The following is an 18,673-nucleotide window of genomic DNA, read 5'->3' as shown; positions in this document are numbered from 1 at the left end:
TGTCCACCCCTGCCCACGGATTGACCCTCTCCCAACTGTGGCGGCGCTGGACTGACTCCGCAGCCGCCACGCTGAGTTCCCGACCGGTGAGACCACATGCAACCCACGGCGTCGGGAACTTGGCCAGTCAGGAACGGAGCATCGCGGGGTGGGCCTCAGCCAACATTCGGAGGTCGTGGGCGGAGATTGCGAAAGCACCACCGCCCCCGATTTTGGCGTCATCAGGGATTCTCTGCCCCGTCACCGAATGCGGTTTCGGCGACGGGGATCGGAGAATCCATCTCGTGGTCTCCGCGTCACTCATTAATCTCCTTAGCGAAGATTCTATTGAACTATGTCTGACCCCCCCACCCACCCAAAACGATTAAACAAAACACCAGACCATCCATCCATTCCCATTTAGGGTTTTTAAGAAGTCAACTAATAATCAAGAGAATTTAGTATAATAATTAATCAATACACAAGACAGACAGTAACTGAAGGGATCTATACACACCCAACGAGGCAGGTTCAAAAGAACGTGTTTCCTGTAGTTTTGAAGACATGACTGCGCAGACTCCATTCAAAGTTTCACTGTCCTTACTGGGCCGTTTCCGTTGTTGCCGACACAACTGTAATATTATTATAGTTGTTAGCTCTCATAGTTATTTGTTCTAAATAATAATAATCTTTATTATTGTCACAAGTAGGCTTACATTAACACTACAATGAAGTTACTGTGAAAATCCCCTAGTCGCCACATTCCGGCGCCTGTTCGGGTACACAGAGGGAGAATTCAGAATGTCTAATTCACCTAACAGCACCTCTTTCGGGACTTGTGGGAGGAAACCGGAGCACCGAGAGGAAACCCACGCAGACACGGGGAGAACGTGCAGACTCTGCACAGACAGTGACCCAAGCCGGGAATCAAATCCGGGTCCCTGCTGCTGTGAAGCAACAGTGCTAACCACTGTGCTACCGTATAGCACATTTTATAACAATGTAAAAAAGTGGGAATAGTAACATGATGAGTGTATCAGGTAACTACAAGAATGGGGCTGAGGAAGAGAAATGGGAAGTATAAATTCAAAATCATTGATTCACAGAATGTTTAAGCACAAAAAAGGCATTCAGCCCATAATAACCCCAAATTCACCCATCCCCAATGGCCACAGCCTGCTTGCTAGGCCCCAGCATCTCCAGATTATACTTACCTGTGTTCCAGGGCACTCAACTATTAATGCAAGACAATCTCAGAAGGTCTAACAACATCCGTGGAGAGAGAACGGAGCTAACGTTCAAGTCTGGATGACTCTTTGTCAAAGCTAGAGTGAACTGGAATTGGGTCAGATTTATACTGTTGGGGGGGTGCGGTGGTGTAGGACAGTGGGGCTGGATAGAGGGCCAGCGATAGGTGGAGATTGACAAAGATATCGTGGCCAAAAAGACAAAGGGAATGTAAATAGTTGTGATAATGGCTAGGAAGAGCGCTGATGGTGGCACATTCAGAGATCAGAATGGATCTTTACCATGGATTATCTTCACTGTGTGTTGTGTTCTCTATTCTGCTTCACCTGGATGGCTCGGATGCATAGTGTTGAATAAAGAACACAAAGCTTTGGTAACGAACAAAACTATAAATTTATTACACTACTAACTAAGATTCGTTCACATTCCTAAAGTAGGTTTCTATATTAAACTCTGCTATCTCTAACTGCACAACTCCCAAGTGCACAATTGCTCTCTCTCTCATCCCTCACTATCTTCTGTCTGTCTCTTCTTCTTCTTCTTCATCATCTTCTGTCCCACAAGACTTAGCCCCATCCCTTATGAACCTATGGGACTAGCTCCCTCAAGTGGCTGTCTGTATACATTTCATTAACCCTTGCATTGCCTTCATTTATGATAAAACTACACTGTGGATCTTTGCCATGGATGTCCAATCCTTCCACACCTCTATTCCCATCAGGATGGTCTAAGGGCTCTCCGCTTCTTCCTTGAACAGAGACCTGAATGATCCCCATCCACCACCACTCTCCTCCTTCTGGCTGAGATTACAACCCTAGAGGTCCTGCTTTTTAAACTTACTTCCTAACTCTCTGAACTCCTTCTGCAGGACCCCGTGGCTCTTCCTGCCTATGTCGTTAGTGCCTAGAACATACAACATAGAAAAATACAGCACAGAACAGGCCCTTCGGCCCATGATGTTGTGCCGAACCTTTGTCCTAGATTAATCATACATTATCATTGAATTTACAGTGCAGAAGGAGGCCATTCGGCCCATTGAGTCTGCACCAGCTCTTGGAAAGAGCATCCTACCCAAAGTCAACACCTCCACCCAACACTAAGGGCAATTTTGGACACTAAGGGTAATTTATCATGGCCAATCCACCTAACCTGCACATCTTTGGACTGTGGGAGGAAACCGGAGCACCCGGAGGAAACCCGCAGACACGGAGAGGATGTGCAGACTCCGCACAGACAGTGACCCAAGCCGGAATCGAACCCGGGACCCTGGAGCCGTGAAGCAATTGTGCTATCCACAATGCTACCGTGCTGCCCTTAAGAACAAATAAGTCTACACATTATCATTTTACCGTAATCCATGTACCTATCCAATAGCTGCTTGAAGGTCCCTAATGTTTCCAACTCAACTACTTCCACAGGCAGTGCATTCCATGCCCCCACTACTCTCTGGGTAAAGAACCTACCTCTGACATCCCCCCTATATCTTCCACCATTCACCTTAAATTTATGTCCCCTTGTAATGGTTTGTTCCACCCGGGTAAAAAGTCTCTGACTGTCTACTCTATCTATTCCCCTGATCATCTTATAAACCTCTATCAAGTCACCCCTCATCCTTCTCTGTTCTAATGAGAAAAGGACTAGCACCCTCAAACTTTCCTCGTAAGACCTACTCTCCATTCCAGGCAACATCCTGGTAAATCTCCTTTGCACCTTTTCCAAAGCTTCCACGTCCTTCCTAAAATGAGGTAACCAGAACTGTACACAGTACTCCAAATGTGGCCTTACCAAAGTTTTGTACAGCTGCATCACCACCTCACAGCTCTTAAATTCAATCCCTCTGTTAATGAACGCTAGTACACCATAGGCCTTCTTCACAGCTCTATCCACTTGAGTGGCAACTTTCAAAGATGTATGAACATAGACCCCAAGATCTCTCTGCACCTCCACATTTCCAAGAACTCTACCGTTAACCCTGTATTCGGCATTCATATTTGTCCTTCCAAAATGGACAACTTCACACTTTTCAGGGTTAAACTCCATCTCCCACTTCTCAGCCCAGCTCTGCATCCTATCTATGTCTCTTTGCAGCCGACAACAGCCCTCCTCATTATCCACAACTCCACCAATCTTCGTATCGTCTGCAAATTTACTGACCCACCCTTCAACTCCCTCATCCAAGTCATTAATGAAAATCACAAACAGCAGAGGACCCAGAACTGATCCCTGCGGTACGCCACTGGTAACTGGGATCCAGGCAGAATATTTGCCATCCACCACCACTCTCTGACTTCTATCGGTTAGCCAGTTCGTTATCCAACTGGCCAAATTTCCCACTATCCCATGCCTCCTTACTTTCTGCAGAAGCCTACCATGGGGAACCTTATCAAATGCCTTACTAAAATCCATGTACACTACATCCACTGCTTTACCTTCATCCACATGCTTGGTCACCTCCTCAAAGAATTCAATAAGACTTGTAAGGCAAGACCTACCCCTCACAAATCCGTGCTGACTCTCCCTAATCAAGCAGTGTCTTTCCAGATGCTCAGAAATCCTATCCTTCAGTACCCTTTCCATGACTTTGCCTACCACCGAAGTAAGACGAACTGGCCTGTAATTCCCAGGGTTATACCTAGTCCCTTTTTTGAACAGGGGCACGACATTCGCCACTCTCCAATCCCCTGGTACCACCCCTGTTGACAGTGAGGACGAAAAGATCATTGCCATTGGCTCTGCAATTTCATCTCTTGCTTCCCATAGAATCCTTGGATATATCCCGTCAGGCCCGGGGGACTTGTCTATCCTCAAGTTTTTCAAAATGCCCAACACATCTTCCTTCCTAACAAGTATTTCCTTGAGCTTACCAGTCTGTTTCACATTGTCCTCTCCAACAATATGGCCCCTCTCATTTATAAATACAGAAGAAAAGTACTCGTTCAAGACGTCTCCTATCTCTTCAGACTTAATACACAATCTCCCGCTACTGTCCTTAATCGGACCTACCCTCGCTCTAGTCATTCTCATATTTCTCACATATGTGTAAAAGGCCTTGAGGTTTTCCTTGATCCTACCCGTCAAATATTGTTCATGCCCTCTCTTAGCTCTCCCAATCCCTTTCTTCAGTTCCCTCCTGGCTATCTTGTATCCCTCCAACGCCCTGTCTGAATCTTGTTTCCTCAGCCTTACATAAGTCTCCTTTTTCCTCTTAACAAGACATTCAACCTCTCTTGTCAACCATGGTTCCCTCACTCGACCATCTCTTCCCTGCCTGAAAGGGACATACATATCAAGGACACGTAGTACCTGTTCTTGAACAAGTTCCACATTTCACTTGTGTCCTTCCCTGACAGCCTATGTTCCCAACTTATGCACTTCAATTCTTGTCTGACAACATCGTATTTACCCTTCCCCCAATTGTAAACCTTGCCCTGTTGCACGCACCTATCCCTCTCCATTACTATAGTGGAAATCACAGAATTGTGATCACTATCTTCAAAATGCTCCCCCACTAACAAATCTATCACTTGCCCTGGTTCATTACCAAGTACTAAATCCAATATTGCCCCTCCTCTGGTCGGACAATCTACATACTGTATTAGAAAAGCTTCCTAGACACACTGCACAAACACCACCCCATCCAAACTATTTGATCTAAAGAGTTTCCATTCAATGTTTGAGAAGTTAAAGTCACCCATGACTACTACCCTGTGACTTCTGCACCTTTCCAAAATCTGTTTCCCAATCTGTTCCTCCACATCTCTGCTACTATTGGGGGGCCTATAGAAAACTCCTAACAAGGTGACTGCTCCTTTCCTATTTCTGACTTCAACCCATACTACCTGTGTACAACCACATCTGACTGTTCACCCTCCCTCTTCAGGATGTCCTGTGTTTGCTCAGAGACGTCCTTGACCCTGGCACCAGAGAGGCAACACACCACCCTGGAATCTCTTTCACGTCCACAGAAGCGCCTACCTGTGTCCCTTATTCTTGAGTCCCTGATAACTATCGCACTCCTGCACTTTGCCCTTCCCTGCCGAGTAACAGAGCCAGTTGTGTTGCCACTGTTCTGGCTGCTGTTGTTTTCCCCTGATAGGTTATCCCCCCAACAGTATCCAAAATGGTATACCCGTTAGAGAGGGGGACAGCCACAGGGGAGGGGAGGGGGGATGGGGAGGGGGTGGGGAGGGAAGGGATAGGAGGAGGGGAGGGGGAGGAAATAGCCAGCTGTTGTGGTGCATATAGGCACCAACGATATAGGTAAAAAATGGGATGAGGTCCTACAAGCTGAATTCAGGGAGTTAGGAGTTAAACTAAAAAGTAGGACCTCAAAAGGTAGTAATCTCAGGATAGCTACCAATGCCACGAGCTAGTCAGAGTAGGAATGTCAGGATAGATAGGATGAATGCGTGGCTCGAGAGATGGTGCAAGAGGGAGTGATTCAAATTCCTGGGGCATTGGAACCGGTTCTGGGGAGGTACAAACCGGATGGTCTGCACCTGGGCAGGACTGGAACCAATGTCCTTGGGGGGGTGTTTGCTAGAGCTGTTGGGGAGGGTTTAAACTAATGTGGCAGCGGGATGGGTTCCGATGCAGGAAGTCGGAGGGAAATAAAACGGGGGCAGAAACAAAAGCCGGTAAGGGGGAAAGTGTAAGGCACAGAAGCCATAGTCAAAAATCAAAAAGGGCCACAGTTCCGGGTACAGTGACTGAGGAGAGCTCAGTGAATAGGCTCAGTAAGACTAAAAGGAATAAAACGGGAAGTAAATACATAAATAGAAAGCAGGTTATTACATGAAGATATGGGTTCAAAGATAAGGAAAATTAGGAGAAAAGTTAAAAGGAAAAATAACTTAGGAGAGGTTACTTTGGATAGCGTTGTCAAGATTCAAAATGGAGGTATAAAAGCCAACATAAGGGTACTTTAGCTGAATGCTCATAGTATTCGGAATAAGCACAGTAAGAAGTCTTACAACACCTGGTTAAAGTCCAACAGGTTTGTTTCAAACACTAGCTTTCGGAGCACTGCTCCTTCCTCAGGTGAGGAAGGCGCAGTCACCCGAGGAAGGAGCAGTGCTCCGAAAGCTAGTGTTTGAAACAAACCTGTTGGACTTTAACCTGGTGTTGTAAGACTTCTTACTGTGCTCACCCCAGTCCAACGCCGGCATCTCCACATATTCGGAATAAGGTAAATGAGTTGATGGCGCAAATCATCGTGAATGAATATGATTTAGTGGCCATTACTGAAACATGGTTGAAGGATGTTCACGACTGGGAGTTAAATATCCAAGGGTATAAAACTATTCGGAAGGACAGAGTGGATGGTAAAGGAGGTGGTGTAGCTCTGTTATTTAAGGACGACATCCGGGCAGTAGTGAGGGACGACATTGGTGCTATGGAGGATAAGGTTGAATCCATTTGGGTGGAAATCAGGAATAGTAAGGCGAAAAAGTCACTGATAGGAGTAGTCAACAGGCCACCAAATAGTAACATTATGGTGGGGCAGGCAATAAACAAAGAAATAACTGATGCATGTAGAAATGGTACAGCAGTTATCATGGGGGATTTTAATCTACATGTCGACTGGTTTTACCAGGTTGCTCAAGGCAGCCTTGAGGAGGAGTTTATAGAATGTATCCGCGATAGTTTCCTAGAACAGTATGTAATGGAACCTACGAAGGAAAAAGCTAGATCTGGTCCTGTGTAATGAGACAGGATTGATTAATGATCTCATAGTTAGGGAAGGAGCGATCACAATATGGTGGAATTTAAAATACAGATGGAGGGAGAAGGTAAAATCAAACACTCGTGTTTTGTGCTTAACAAAGGAGATTATAATGGGATGGGAGAATGGCTGAGGAACTGAACAGGTTTTGTGGGTCGGTCTTCACAGTGGAAGACATAAATACCATGCCAGTGACTGATGGAAATGAGGCTATGACAGGTGAGGACCTTGAGACGAATTTTATCACTAAGGAGGTAGTGATGGGCAAGCTAATGTGGCTAAAGGTAGACAAGTCTCCTGGCCCTGATGGAATGCATCCCAGGGTACTAAAAGAGATGGCTCGGCAAATTGCAAATGCAAATGAATTACCAAAATTAATTAGACTCTGGGGTGGTCCCGGCGGATTGGAAATTAGCAAACGTGACACCACTGGTTAAAAAAGGAGATAGGCAGAAAGCAAGTAATAATAGGCCAGTTAGTTTAATTTCGGTAGAAGGGAAGATGCTGGAATCTATCATCAAGGAAGAAATAGCGAGAATCTGGATGGAAATTGTCCTATTGGACAGACGCAGCATGGGTTCATAAAGGGCAGGTCGTGCCTAACTAATTTAGGTGGCATTTTTTGAGGACATTACCAGTGCAGTAGACAACGGGGAGCCAATGGATGTGGTATATCTGGATTTCCAGAAAGCTTTAGACATGGTGCCACACAAAAGATTGCTGTACAAGATAAAGATGCATGGCATTAAGGGCAAAGTAGTAGCATGGATAGAGGATTGGTTAATTAATAGAAAGCAAAGAGTGGGGTTAATGGGTGTTTCTCTGGTTGGCAATCAGTAGCTAGTGGTGTCCCTCAGAGATCAGTGTTGGGCCCACAATTGTTCACAATTTACATAGATGATTTGGAGTTGGGGACCAAGTGCAATGTGTCCAAGTTTGCAGGCGGCACTAAGATGAGTGGTGAAGCAAAAAGTACAGAGGATATTGGAAATCTGCAGAGGGATTTGGATAGTTTAAGTGAATGGGTGAGAGTCTGGCAGATGGAATACAATGTTGACAAATTTGAGGTTATCCATTTTGGTAGGAATAACAGCAAAAGGGATTATTATTTAAATGATAAAATATGAAAACATGCTGCTGTGCAGAGGGACCTGGATGTGCGAGTGCATGAGTTGCAAAAAGTTGATTTACAGGTGCAACAGGTGATTAAGAAGGCGAATGAAGTTTTGGCCTTCATTGCTAGAGGGGTGGTTTTTAAGACTAGGGAGGTTATAAGGTGTTAGTGAGGCCACACCTGGAATACTGTGTTCAGTTCTGGTCTCCTTACCTGAGAAAGGACGTACTGGCGCTGGAGGGTGTGCAGAGGAGATTCACTAGGTTAATCCGAGAGCTGAAGGGGTTGGATTACGAGGAGAGGTTGAGTAGACTGGGACTGTACTCGTTGGAATTTAGAAGGATGAGGGGGGATCTTATAGGAACATATAAGATTATGAAGGGAATAGATAGGATAGATGCGGGGAGGTTGTTTCCACTGGCGGGTGAAAGCAGAACTAGGGGGCATAGCCTCAAAATAAGGGGAAGTAGATTTAGGACTGAGTTTAGGTGGAGCTTCTTCGCCCAAAGGGTTGTGAATCTATGGAATTCCCTGCCCAGTGAAGCAGTTGAGGCTCCTTCATTAAATAAATTTCAAGATAAAGATAGATAGTTTTTTGAAGAATAAAGGGATTTGAAGAATAAAGGTTACGTTGTTCAGGCCGGAAAGTGGAGGTGAGTCCAAAAAAGATCAGCCATGATCTCATTGAATGGTGGAGCAGGCTCGAGGGGCCTGATGGCATACTCCTGCTCCTAGTTCTCATGTTCTTATAGTCAGAAAGAGAGGTGGTCCTCATACCAACATCTGGGATACACCTAAAAAAAACTATTAACCAGTTCTGAAGAAGTCATATTGAACTTGAAATGTTAATTCAGGGCTAGATTCTCAACCGCCCAGCATTCAATTAGACCCATTTGCATCTTATTAACAGGCTGGCACGATACCCTCCAAGTCCACGAGATTCTCCAGTCCTCTGGGCAGGGATTCATGTGGATAAGAATTGTTGCAGGTATTTACAAATGTGGCCTTGATGCAATGGATCCCGTGGTGAGCCAAGGGGGCAACTCTCTAAGGGAGTTTCCCCAAAAGTCTATCGGACAGCAACCCTCTCCTCCCCACACAATGCAAATCCTGCTGACCCCACCCCTATCAGATCTCCCCACTCGCCCCCCACGAGTGGTCCGCCTAGAAAAGAGACACCCAATTACAGAGACACCCTCCAGAGACCCCCCAATTAGAGAGATCCCCACCAGATCTGAAAGCCTTTCATTCATATCTCTGTGAAATTGCTTTAACTAGGCTGTGATTGACAGCTTCCACACAAAGCCAGCAGCCTGCAGCTGTTCAATTCATCTCCTTTCACACTTGAGTGGCTTTCAAGTAGTCAGCTGTGAAACTAACCAGTTAAGTACTTTAAGTGCTCCCACTTCCTCTGTTTCTCTGCAGAAAGCACTTAACGGTCTTTGATGTGTACAAGGAGCTGTCAATCATAGGGAGATGTCTATAAATATTGAAGCACAGCCGCAGGACCTCACTATTCGGCCACAGCTCAAAATGGCTGCCCAATAACGGGATTCACGATGGAATCCCTTGCCATCCCCACCATGCAGATATTTGCATGGGAAAGGATTGTGAATCAATTCCAGATTTATGCTCCCAGCGCGAGCGCAACTCAGTTGCTATTCATCCGGCAGGAGAACATAGTGGGCACGATTTACCGGCTGCCTCCTGCCGAAATCAGTGCGGGACCAAGCCAGTAGATCCCAGGAGAGGCCTCCCCCGGAACTCCAATGGCTGATACGCCTCGGGAGATCCAACCAGGTCTCGCGAGACGTCGTGTTTTGGGTCCCGCTCACTCTTGCTTGGCTAAGTGAGTTTAAGAATCCAGTTAGCTGTGCTGCCGCTGGATTGATCAGCCACCCGGTATCTACTGGATTCGCCGTGGTGACTCCAGCCGGACCCCATTAATACTGGTCCCCGCGGAATGGTACCTGGCGGTGTCTGCCTCCCAGGCGATCGGAGGCTCCGGGTGGTCGGCCTCCAGGCAGGGTGGCACCCTGGCACCACCTGGGCACCTTGCTATTACCACCCTGGCAGTGACATCTGGGAACCAGCCTGGCACTGCCAGGGTGCTCAGGTGGCACTTCCAGGGTGGCAGGGGCACTGTCAGGGTGCCAAGCTGGCAGCATCAAGGTGTCAAGCTGGCAGTGTGCCCAAGCCATGGATTTGGGCCCAAGGGTGGCCTGCCCATATGAGGTGGGGTGCGGGGGGGGGGGCCTGAGGATCACTTTTTAGTGAGTTGCGGGGGGGGGGGGGTCCATGGGTTGCATTGGGGCGTTGAGAGATTGAGGCGTAATTAAAATGGCATCCCGATCCCCTCCTGCAGTGAGTAGCTCTGCACGTTGGACCTCCTCCGTGCAGGCAATGATGCTAAATGCAGCCTCAGGGGAACAAAAACAAGACAGAGTGACATTAGATAGCGGGGTCACGCTGCGAACGCCGGGAATGACCCCGCTAATCCGTCCCAGAACGGATTGTTTTATTTTGGTTAGATCGCACCCAGTCTCCCAAGCAGAGAATTCCGATCTCTGCTTTCCCCTCGCCACAGATGCTGTCAGGACTGCTGCATTTATCCAGCATTTTCTGTTTTTATTCACCATTACATTCTGCTTTCTGTCTCTCAGCCATTCTACTACAGTCCCTTTGATATCCCAAAAGCTTCAATTTTGTTAACAAGTGGATTATCCAGTACTTTATCATTTACCAAGAGTTGAGTGTGTGATGAACTGACAGCCATGGCGAAGCCGGGCCTGATACGAGATTGCTTAGCTTCTGAAAAACACAAAAGCAAAAGGTTGCCATTTTACATATTAAACATCGCACAAGAGATGGGCATCATTCAGTCCTTTCCTAGACTGTTCATGGGTTATTTTATTGTTGCTTATCTTGATATCTGTTGCTTGCTGCTGAAACCAGAAGACGAGTCCAATATCATATCGCCCGAGGCTTTATCGCTCGACAGGATGGTACTTTTTAAAGTTAGAGTTTGGGCAGCACGGTAGCATTGTGGATAGCACAATTGCTTCACAGCTCCAGGGTCCCAGGTTCGATTCCGGCTTGGGTCACTGTCTGTGCGGAGTCTGCACATCCTCCCCGTGTGTGCGTGGGTTTCCTCCGGGTGCTCCGGTTTCCTCCCACAGTCCAAAGATGTGCAGGTTAGGTGGATTGGCCATGATAAATTGCCCTTAGTGTCCAAAATTGCCCTGAGTGTTGGGTGGGGTTGCTGGGTTATGGGGATGGGGGCAGATGTTGACCTTGGGTAAGGTGCTCTTTCCAAGAGCTGGTGCAGACTCGATGGGCCGAATGGCCTCCTTCTGCAATGTAAATTCTATGATAATCTATGATTGTTGAGTAAAAGTAGACCTCAAACATAAAGTTTAATCCTCTGACAGTTAAAACAGTCAGTCAGACCTGGGACAGACTAAAGTCAAAGCCCAAAGTTTCTCACAGGTATTGGACAGGCGCCAACGACTGAATTATGCCAGATGCCGTGTTTGTTAATAGATCAAGAACTGACCATGCTCGAGTGAGAAGGTGCCAATTGAAAGCTCGTCTCAGTAATGATGACCACAAAACTGGCATTATTTGTCGTAAAAAAGCACACGGAATGCTCTGATCGCCTCCAGGTTCACTGATTTGGGGGGGGGGAAGAGAGACTGGCTAGGGACATGGACACCGCACGACACCTTCACATCCCCCCCCCACCCCCAGTCTGGGCTACCCCTCTGCTGACAACCCCCTCCGTAATACATACCTGCCGCACTACGATGGGGGGCTAGCAGCCACGCCACGTAAAACCCCCGGCGTTCCCGACAGAAACAGCCAGAGAATTGTTGGGTCCTCGGCCGCGCATGCGCCTGGCGGTGACGTGCAGTGATGGCGCCATACAACATGGCGTGGCCGTGCACGGACCCAGCCTGCCAGTGAATGCCCCCTGTAATCCCCTGCGCCACCCCTGGACCATCCCCCACTAGTCTCCCAAGCCCCCGCCAAAGTTCCCCTGCCAGCAGAATGCTCCACCCCCCCCCCCCCCCGACTGTGGCGAGGTTGACGAAAACTCAGAGCACACGCGCCCCACGCTGTCGGGAAGTCGGCCCATTGTGGGTGGAGCATTGGGGGAGGGCCTTCAGATGTCATCCTGAAGCCGTCCCAACGGCGTGCCATGTACTCACTGATGTTGTCGTTTTGGAGGGGGCGGAGCATCTGAAAACAGACACCGCCCCCGATTCCGGCGACTAACGGGATTTTCCGCCCAATCGCCGAATGCGATTTCGGCGTCGGCAAGCGGAGAATCCCGGCCTTCGTCTCAGGATCGGCGAATCCCACTGTACAAATTTATTTTCCTTCATTGTACACATTCCCACAATTCACCATTTCTGTCCCGAATACTCTGAGAATGTTTTCAGTCCATAAGGAGTACTATATTAATTCAAGTTGTCCTTGAATTCTTACTTGAGATCTAGAAAGGCCTTGCATCATAAATGAGCTTTTAAAAACATCTCAAAATTCTGAAACACATAATTTATTAACAATAAACTGTAAAATGTTTCTGATATGGATTACCTGTGAGATTGACATGTTCACACTGTTGTGTTTTTATATTGCATTTTTCTATCCTCCCATAGTGTCTGTTGTCATTGGTATACAGGGGAGAACTGACCAATATCCTATTAACAAAAATAAGAATATATAAATGAAATAAAGTCAAATATATAAATATAATGCTAAGTTTCATCATGTTCTAGGTAAAACAAATCACAATCATTGTGTCAGTAATTAACCTACAGACAAGTGTTCACCAGAATGTATTCTGTACCAGTTGCGTTCCACGCTACATAAGAAATACTTTAAATGAATCACCTTCTTCAAAGCTCAGGGATGGATTCCCCGTTGGCTGGCGCCGGAATCGGGAAACACGATTGGGCGGTGAATAGGTTCCGTCGCCAAATTGTGGCGGCTGCCAGTTTAACGCAAAATCACAATTCTCCGTCACCTCGACAGCAGCGTCAATGCGTACCGGACCGCAGTAAACACCGTTTGTATATCATTAGTAGCCCAACCCGGTATTCTCCGGGGCCTCCGCGTTTGTCCGCCTCCACTGGGGCAAATTCCCGACGGCAAGGTTCACTTAAAATTGGTGAAACAGGTGCCGTGGCTGCTGAGGGGGAGGGGGTACGGGAAGTGACTAAGATCGCCATAGTTTGCTGAAAGTCGATCCGCTGGCCGCGGGGGCACTTCAAGGGCTGGGCGGGTAGTGGGAGGTGCCAGGTGGGCTGTGGAGTCGGGGTGGAAGGGCACGGAACAGCCTTGCTGCTGTGCACGCTGCTGACTGCCCACTGTGAACTTAGTGCCACAGATCGTATGGGTCTCCCCCCAAGGCACCCTCCTAGGTGCCCGCTGGCCTCGGCCAACCCACCAATGGGAGGGGCGCGCTCCAGCACAACCAGTGCCATCTTGTTGGCTGGGATGAGTGTATATGGGGAGTGAAGTGTGTAGATGCATTGCAGCTTGTCAGCCTCCTGAGTGTCAATCATGAACCCGGTGAATCCCGCACCGTTTGTCATTGGAATTGATCGTGTTCCACGTGGCGTTGGTGCTAGCCCCTCAACGGTAGGTGAATTGGTCCAGGTGTGGCACCAGTTTTGCTGTTGTGGACAAAATTTTCAAAAAGAAACGAGGGCCGGTTATTAAATTTATTTGACCTGAAAGGGGAGGCAATAGGAAATCACAAAAAGTCTTATATTTTGGTAAAGTTGAGTTCAAAGAGGTGCTGAGGACAAGGATTTGAAGAAGTAAAAAAAAGGATACTTAAGGAGAGATGCCTTGTTGAGTTGAAACTAGAACTAGGGGGCATAGCCTCTGAATGAGGGGGGTGCAGATTTAGGACTGAGTTGAGGAGGAACGTCTTCACCCAAAGGGTTGTGAATCTGTAGAATTCCCTGCCCAGTGAAGCAGTTGAGGCTACCTTGTTGAATATTCTTAAGGCAAAGATAGATAGATTTTTGAATAGTAAAGGAATTAGCGAGTGTGCGCTAAGTGGAGCTGAGTCCACAATAAGATCAGCTGTGATCTTATTGAATGGCGGAGCAAGATCAAGGGGCCAGATGGCCTACTCCTGCTCCTAGATCTTATGTTCTCATGAGTTGTTGTGGCTGTGTAGGGAAGACATCCTGGGGACAGCTCCGTGCTGAGAGAAGATAAAAAATCTGAACAGCCATACAGAAAAAGTCTTTGGGTCAGAAAGCAATCTTCTTTCTGAATCTTCTTTGATTTCCCCAGCAGAGTGGAAGCTTTGAGAAACTGTGTGGTATACCTCCACCAAGGTGGCAGCAGTTTTGCCATGGGTAACATTACTGGATTTTTATCGTTAAAAATCTATTCAGAGAATGTTGCCAAGGAAGTGATGACTGGTGTGTTCTGCCTACGTTGTTTTTTGGGAAGTGCTTTGTAAGGCTGTTTTAACTGTATAACTTTAATCTTGTGTGCTTAAGTTTTATTTTCTTCTTGTTAATAAATCTACTAATGATAAAATCCCAAACATGTTCCTGACATTCTATGCTCCTGGGATCAGTAATTTTTTCTTGTTTTCAAAATACAAAGAGAAGGATGGGATCAGTAAGACAAGTTTCCCTCTGAGATATCCCTCTGGGATAACTTCGTCTGTGGTCATAACATTCTCCTGAAATATCCTAAAGGGCAGGAGAATCATCTTCACATAGAGTTCTTAGGCTGTGGAGCTCATTTCCCATGTTAGTGGTGGAGTCAGACGTTATGTCAACATTCATGATTAACATGAAGGTTCATATATAAAATAATAAAAAGGAAAATTTTCTGTAAAAATCCTTTTTAAGTTTCAAAACCATGTAATAAACTTGTTGGCAGAAATAAATGCTATGGGATTAAAAGGACAGTGATAACACGGGTACAAAATTGTCTATGGGACAGAAATCAGAGGTTAGTAATAAATGTAAAACAAAAATATTGTCCAGTGTCATGGGGGCTTGAGAGTAAAGTCTTATGAGAAAGATCAGTATGGGATTTCCGATGACGTAAAACCAGAAAGTAATTGCATGCTTCACCCATCAACGGCGGGGCTTGTTTCCTGCCACTGAATGCCATAAACCCCATTAGAACACATTTTTGCATCTCGCAATGATGCCGACTCTCCAAAATCATCCTTCCATGTTGAATTTAAATCCCACACTGGCATGCAATTAAATGGTGTGTTTCACAACAGGAAGTAACCTGCACTTCCGAGGTTAGTTCACACAACTTTGTTAGTGCAGTGTTCACAGGGATCAGTGCAAGGCTTCACAGGATGCAACGCCTCGGATTCAGGTGATAGTGAGCAAACCAGCTTTAAGGTGGGTATTATGCTGCAGGGCAAGGGCTGCAGTCAGGAAGGGGCAAGCCAAAGCTGAGCGAAGGGTGGGGGCCACAGGGCAAGGATTCCACTGGGACCGATGAGGGGGGAACATTGCACAGAAACACACAACTAGAGATTGGGGAACTAAATGGACACCTAACTGAAAGGAGACTTCTAAAATGGGGATTCTGCCATAGCTGAGACATCTTAGCCACAGCTCAATTGACATGCATGCAATCAGGCACGTGAAGCAATTATGCCCATTCATGCACCACTATTCCCTCAAAGTATCAATGATTGTTTCCCTAGTTTTAACGATCATGTGCAAATTTCAAATTCACCAGAGTCTTATCAAATTACTGAATTATTGGGTGACTAGGCAAGCTTAAGAAGCCTATTGGAAATGTAGCCATGGAACACTCACAGAGGATAATCCTCCAAATCATGCGTAAAGAGCCCTTGAGGCTGCAATGGTAGGTTTGGCTCCTCAAACACAAGGATTACTGAAAAGGACATGGTTGATGACACCCATGCAGTGGCCTCAGACTCTTGCTAAGAGAAGGTATAATGAGGATCATGTTGCGCCCTGGACACACCATAGGGTTCCTGAAAATACAATTCGGATGCCTGACTAGATCTGGCGAAGCACATTAGTACGTTCCCCAGAGATTGTCACGCATGCGAGGGACTTGCAGCTCACTACACAACCTTGTGCTACAAAGGGAGAAGGACCAGGCAGATTGAGGAGATGGAGAAATTGCATGTCTCCTGCGATGAGGAAGACATTGAACAGGATGATGGTGATGAGGTCCTGGCAGCTGAGGAGGCATCAAAGAGGTTATTGCACTGGCCAGACAAGGCAGGCATGCTTGTGTGTTCCTTATTCCCAGCAGATTTCAGGAGGAGGAGGAGGAAATGTACTGAGTGCCTTCCTGGACAATTCCCCTCCATTGTGGGCTATCATGAACACAATCATTACTACTCTTCGTAATTTTGGCCATGGCCTTCCAGATGACAGTGCATCATCGCACATCTCGCTCACAATTCCCTGATGTTCTGAAGGATGGGACGCCTCAATGGCATGTATCAGTCCTGAGATAAGGTGCAACCTGGAGTAGGTTATCCTGGCATCAGACATCAAAAAGTTCTGCAACCTCACGCATTCATCCAGCATCCCAGTCACAACAACTCGTTGTAACTGCGCAGCTCTCAGAATGGACTTACCACGTTGTCCTATTCCCCACACCCCAGGTTCAAGTCCCACCGTGCCAGAAATTCTAGTGATGACAATAAAACCATTGTTGATTGTCATGAAAAAAAACCATCAGGTTCATTAATATCCTTTAGGGAAAGAAATCTGCCATCCTTACCGAGTCGATCCTACATGTTGCTCCAGATCCATAGCAATGTGGTTGATACTTAATTACCCTCTGAAAGGCCTTTTAACTTATTCTGTCGTTCAGTTAAATTAGGGTTGCTCTGTATCTTTACTCTTTATCCAGCTCCATATCCTCATTTGAATGAAATTATAGGTATGCTAATGATTCAAAATACCACCTTGTTCCAAATGCCCACTAACATTCCCTTAAAAAGCATGATTGTTCTGATGTTTGGGGATTCAAATGATTAATACATTGTGAGGAACCTCTTTCCAATCCTTGTTTTCCCTTTTTAATTCCTGCCTTTCTAGCTGCCTCAGAATTGCAGACCTTGGGTGGTATTCTCCAACCTGCCAGCCCGTTTTCCAGCACGCGCACCCCTGCCGGGATTCTCCATTTTTAAAACTACAGACTTTAGTTTTGAACTGAAATCCCCCCCTCTCTCCTCGCCACCCCCCTCCCCCACTGCAAGCTTCTAGTTGGACTGGCCCAAGGGGAATACTCTCTGTGCAGTTCTGTGGTGTAACCCATGATTCATTCTGATGGACTTGGCCAACAGCCAATCAGTCCTTCTGGGATTCCGGGCAAATTCTATTCTCAATTGTAATTGGTGGTGTCCCAGAGGTTTCTGGGAGGAAGGAGTACTGGCTCCATTTTTAATTTAGTACTTCTTATACCTCAGGAAGAACAGGTTCTCTCAGCTGAGGCTGCTGAGGTTTGAAACAATCAGGCCTGTAAAAGTTTAAACCTCTGATTTAAATGCTGCAAGCATTCTCTACCCAGCCAATCTGTGCAAGTTTAAACCTCGAATAAAAAGGCTGCATGCAGTCACCAGCCAGATCTGTGAAAGCTTAACCTCTGTTTGGAAGTCTTGGGAAGGCACAGTGCTGATAGCTCTCTCCTGAAATCTCTCGAGGCCTAGAAGAAAGGGCCTTTTACTTTCTCTTCATGACAGGAATCCTGATCCGCAAAAATGGCAGACGTTCGAGAGGTGGAGTGCACGGACAACCTTCTTTTAAATGATCAGGTAGGGAATTGTAAATTTGTCTCAGTGAGACCAAGAGTCAATCTGGTAGAGGTCTGTACACGTGAGGGTGGCTCTCCAGAAGAATTTCTGCAGCCCACAAAGTCTAAGTGTGTTGCTAGGTGGGGTCACGAGACAGGTTGAGGGTCAGCAGCAAGGATAGGGGCTCTGCTCTCTGCCCTTCCTGATGCCGGGTTCCTTGACTGGGCACTGAGTGCCTTTGAAAGAAAGAGTATGGTCGGGATTCTCCGACCCCCCGCCGGGTCGGAGAATTCCCGGGGGGATGCGAGAATCGCGCCACGCCGCCCCGACGCCGGCTCGCCAATTCTCTGGCACTGATTCTCGGGCGCCTGGGGGATCGCCGCCGCACCGGTTGGGGGCCGTTGAAAGCGCCCCCCCCAGCGATTCTCCGGGCCTCGACGGGCCGAGTTCGGCCGAATCCCATCGGCGTGGGTCACATATGGGCCCACATGGCGAAACCTGGAAGTTCTGTCTGCGGGGGCCGTACTGGTGGGGGTCAGGGGGATCCGATCCCCGGGGGGACCCCCACGGTGGCCTGGCCCGTGATCGGGGCCTACCGATCGGTGGTCTTGCTGGTTCCGTGGGGGCCTATTTTCCTCCTCGCCGGGCCCCTGTCGGGCTCCGCCATATTGCCCAGGGGCCGGCGCGGAGTGGGGAACACGCGCGAACTCGCGCCAGCCATGCCGCGCCAGCTGGAGCAGTGGAGACCACTCTGGCGTCGACCTAGCCCCCTGAGAAGGGGAGCATACCGGACAATTGAGGACCGTTGACGCCGGAG

The 18,673-nt window shown here is 47.4% G+C and overlaps 1 protein-coding gene across 1 annotated transcript in view; it reads right to left on the bottom strand.

Annotated features, from left to right (window-relative positions):
* Positions 1–18,673, bottom strand: part of LOC140387050 (integrin alpha-E-like) — a 434,586-nt gene that overhangs the window by 339,660 nt on the left and 76,253 nt on the right. The window contains exons 3-5 of the mRNA XM_072470061.1: positions 12,669–12,772; positions 10,810–10,877; positions 497–611 (exon numbers count right to left, since the gene is read on the bottom strand). Of these exons, the coding sequence (XP_072326162.1) occupies positions 497–611; positions 10,810–10,877; positions 12,669–12,772 (287 nt within the window). The remainder of the gene's footprint in view (positions 1–496; positions 612–10,809; positions 10,878–12,668; positions 12,773–18,673) is intronic.

The sequence above is a fragment of the Scyliorhinus torazame genome, chromosome 12, assembly GCF_047496885.1.
Source record: "Scyliorhinus torazame isolate Kashiwa2021f chromosome 12, sScyTor2.1, whole genome shotgun sequence".
In the NCBI taxonomy this organism is placed as follows: Eukaryota; Metazoa; Chordata; class Chondrichthyes; order Carcharhiniformes; family Scyliorhinidae; genus Scyliorhinus; species Scyliorhinus torazame.
The sequence above is the reverse complement of the archived record's forward strand: the minus strand, read 5'-3'. Positions and strand labels throughout refer to the sequence as shown.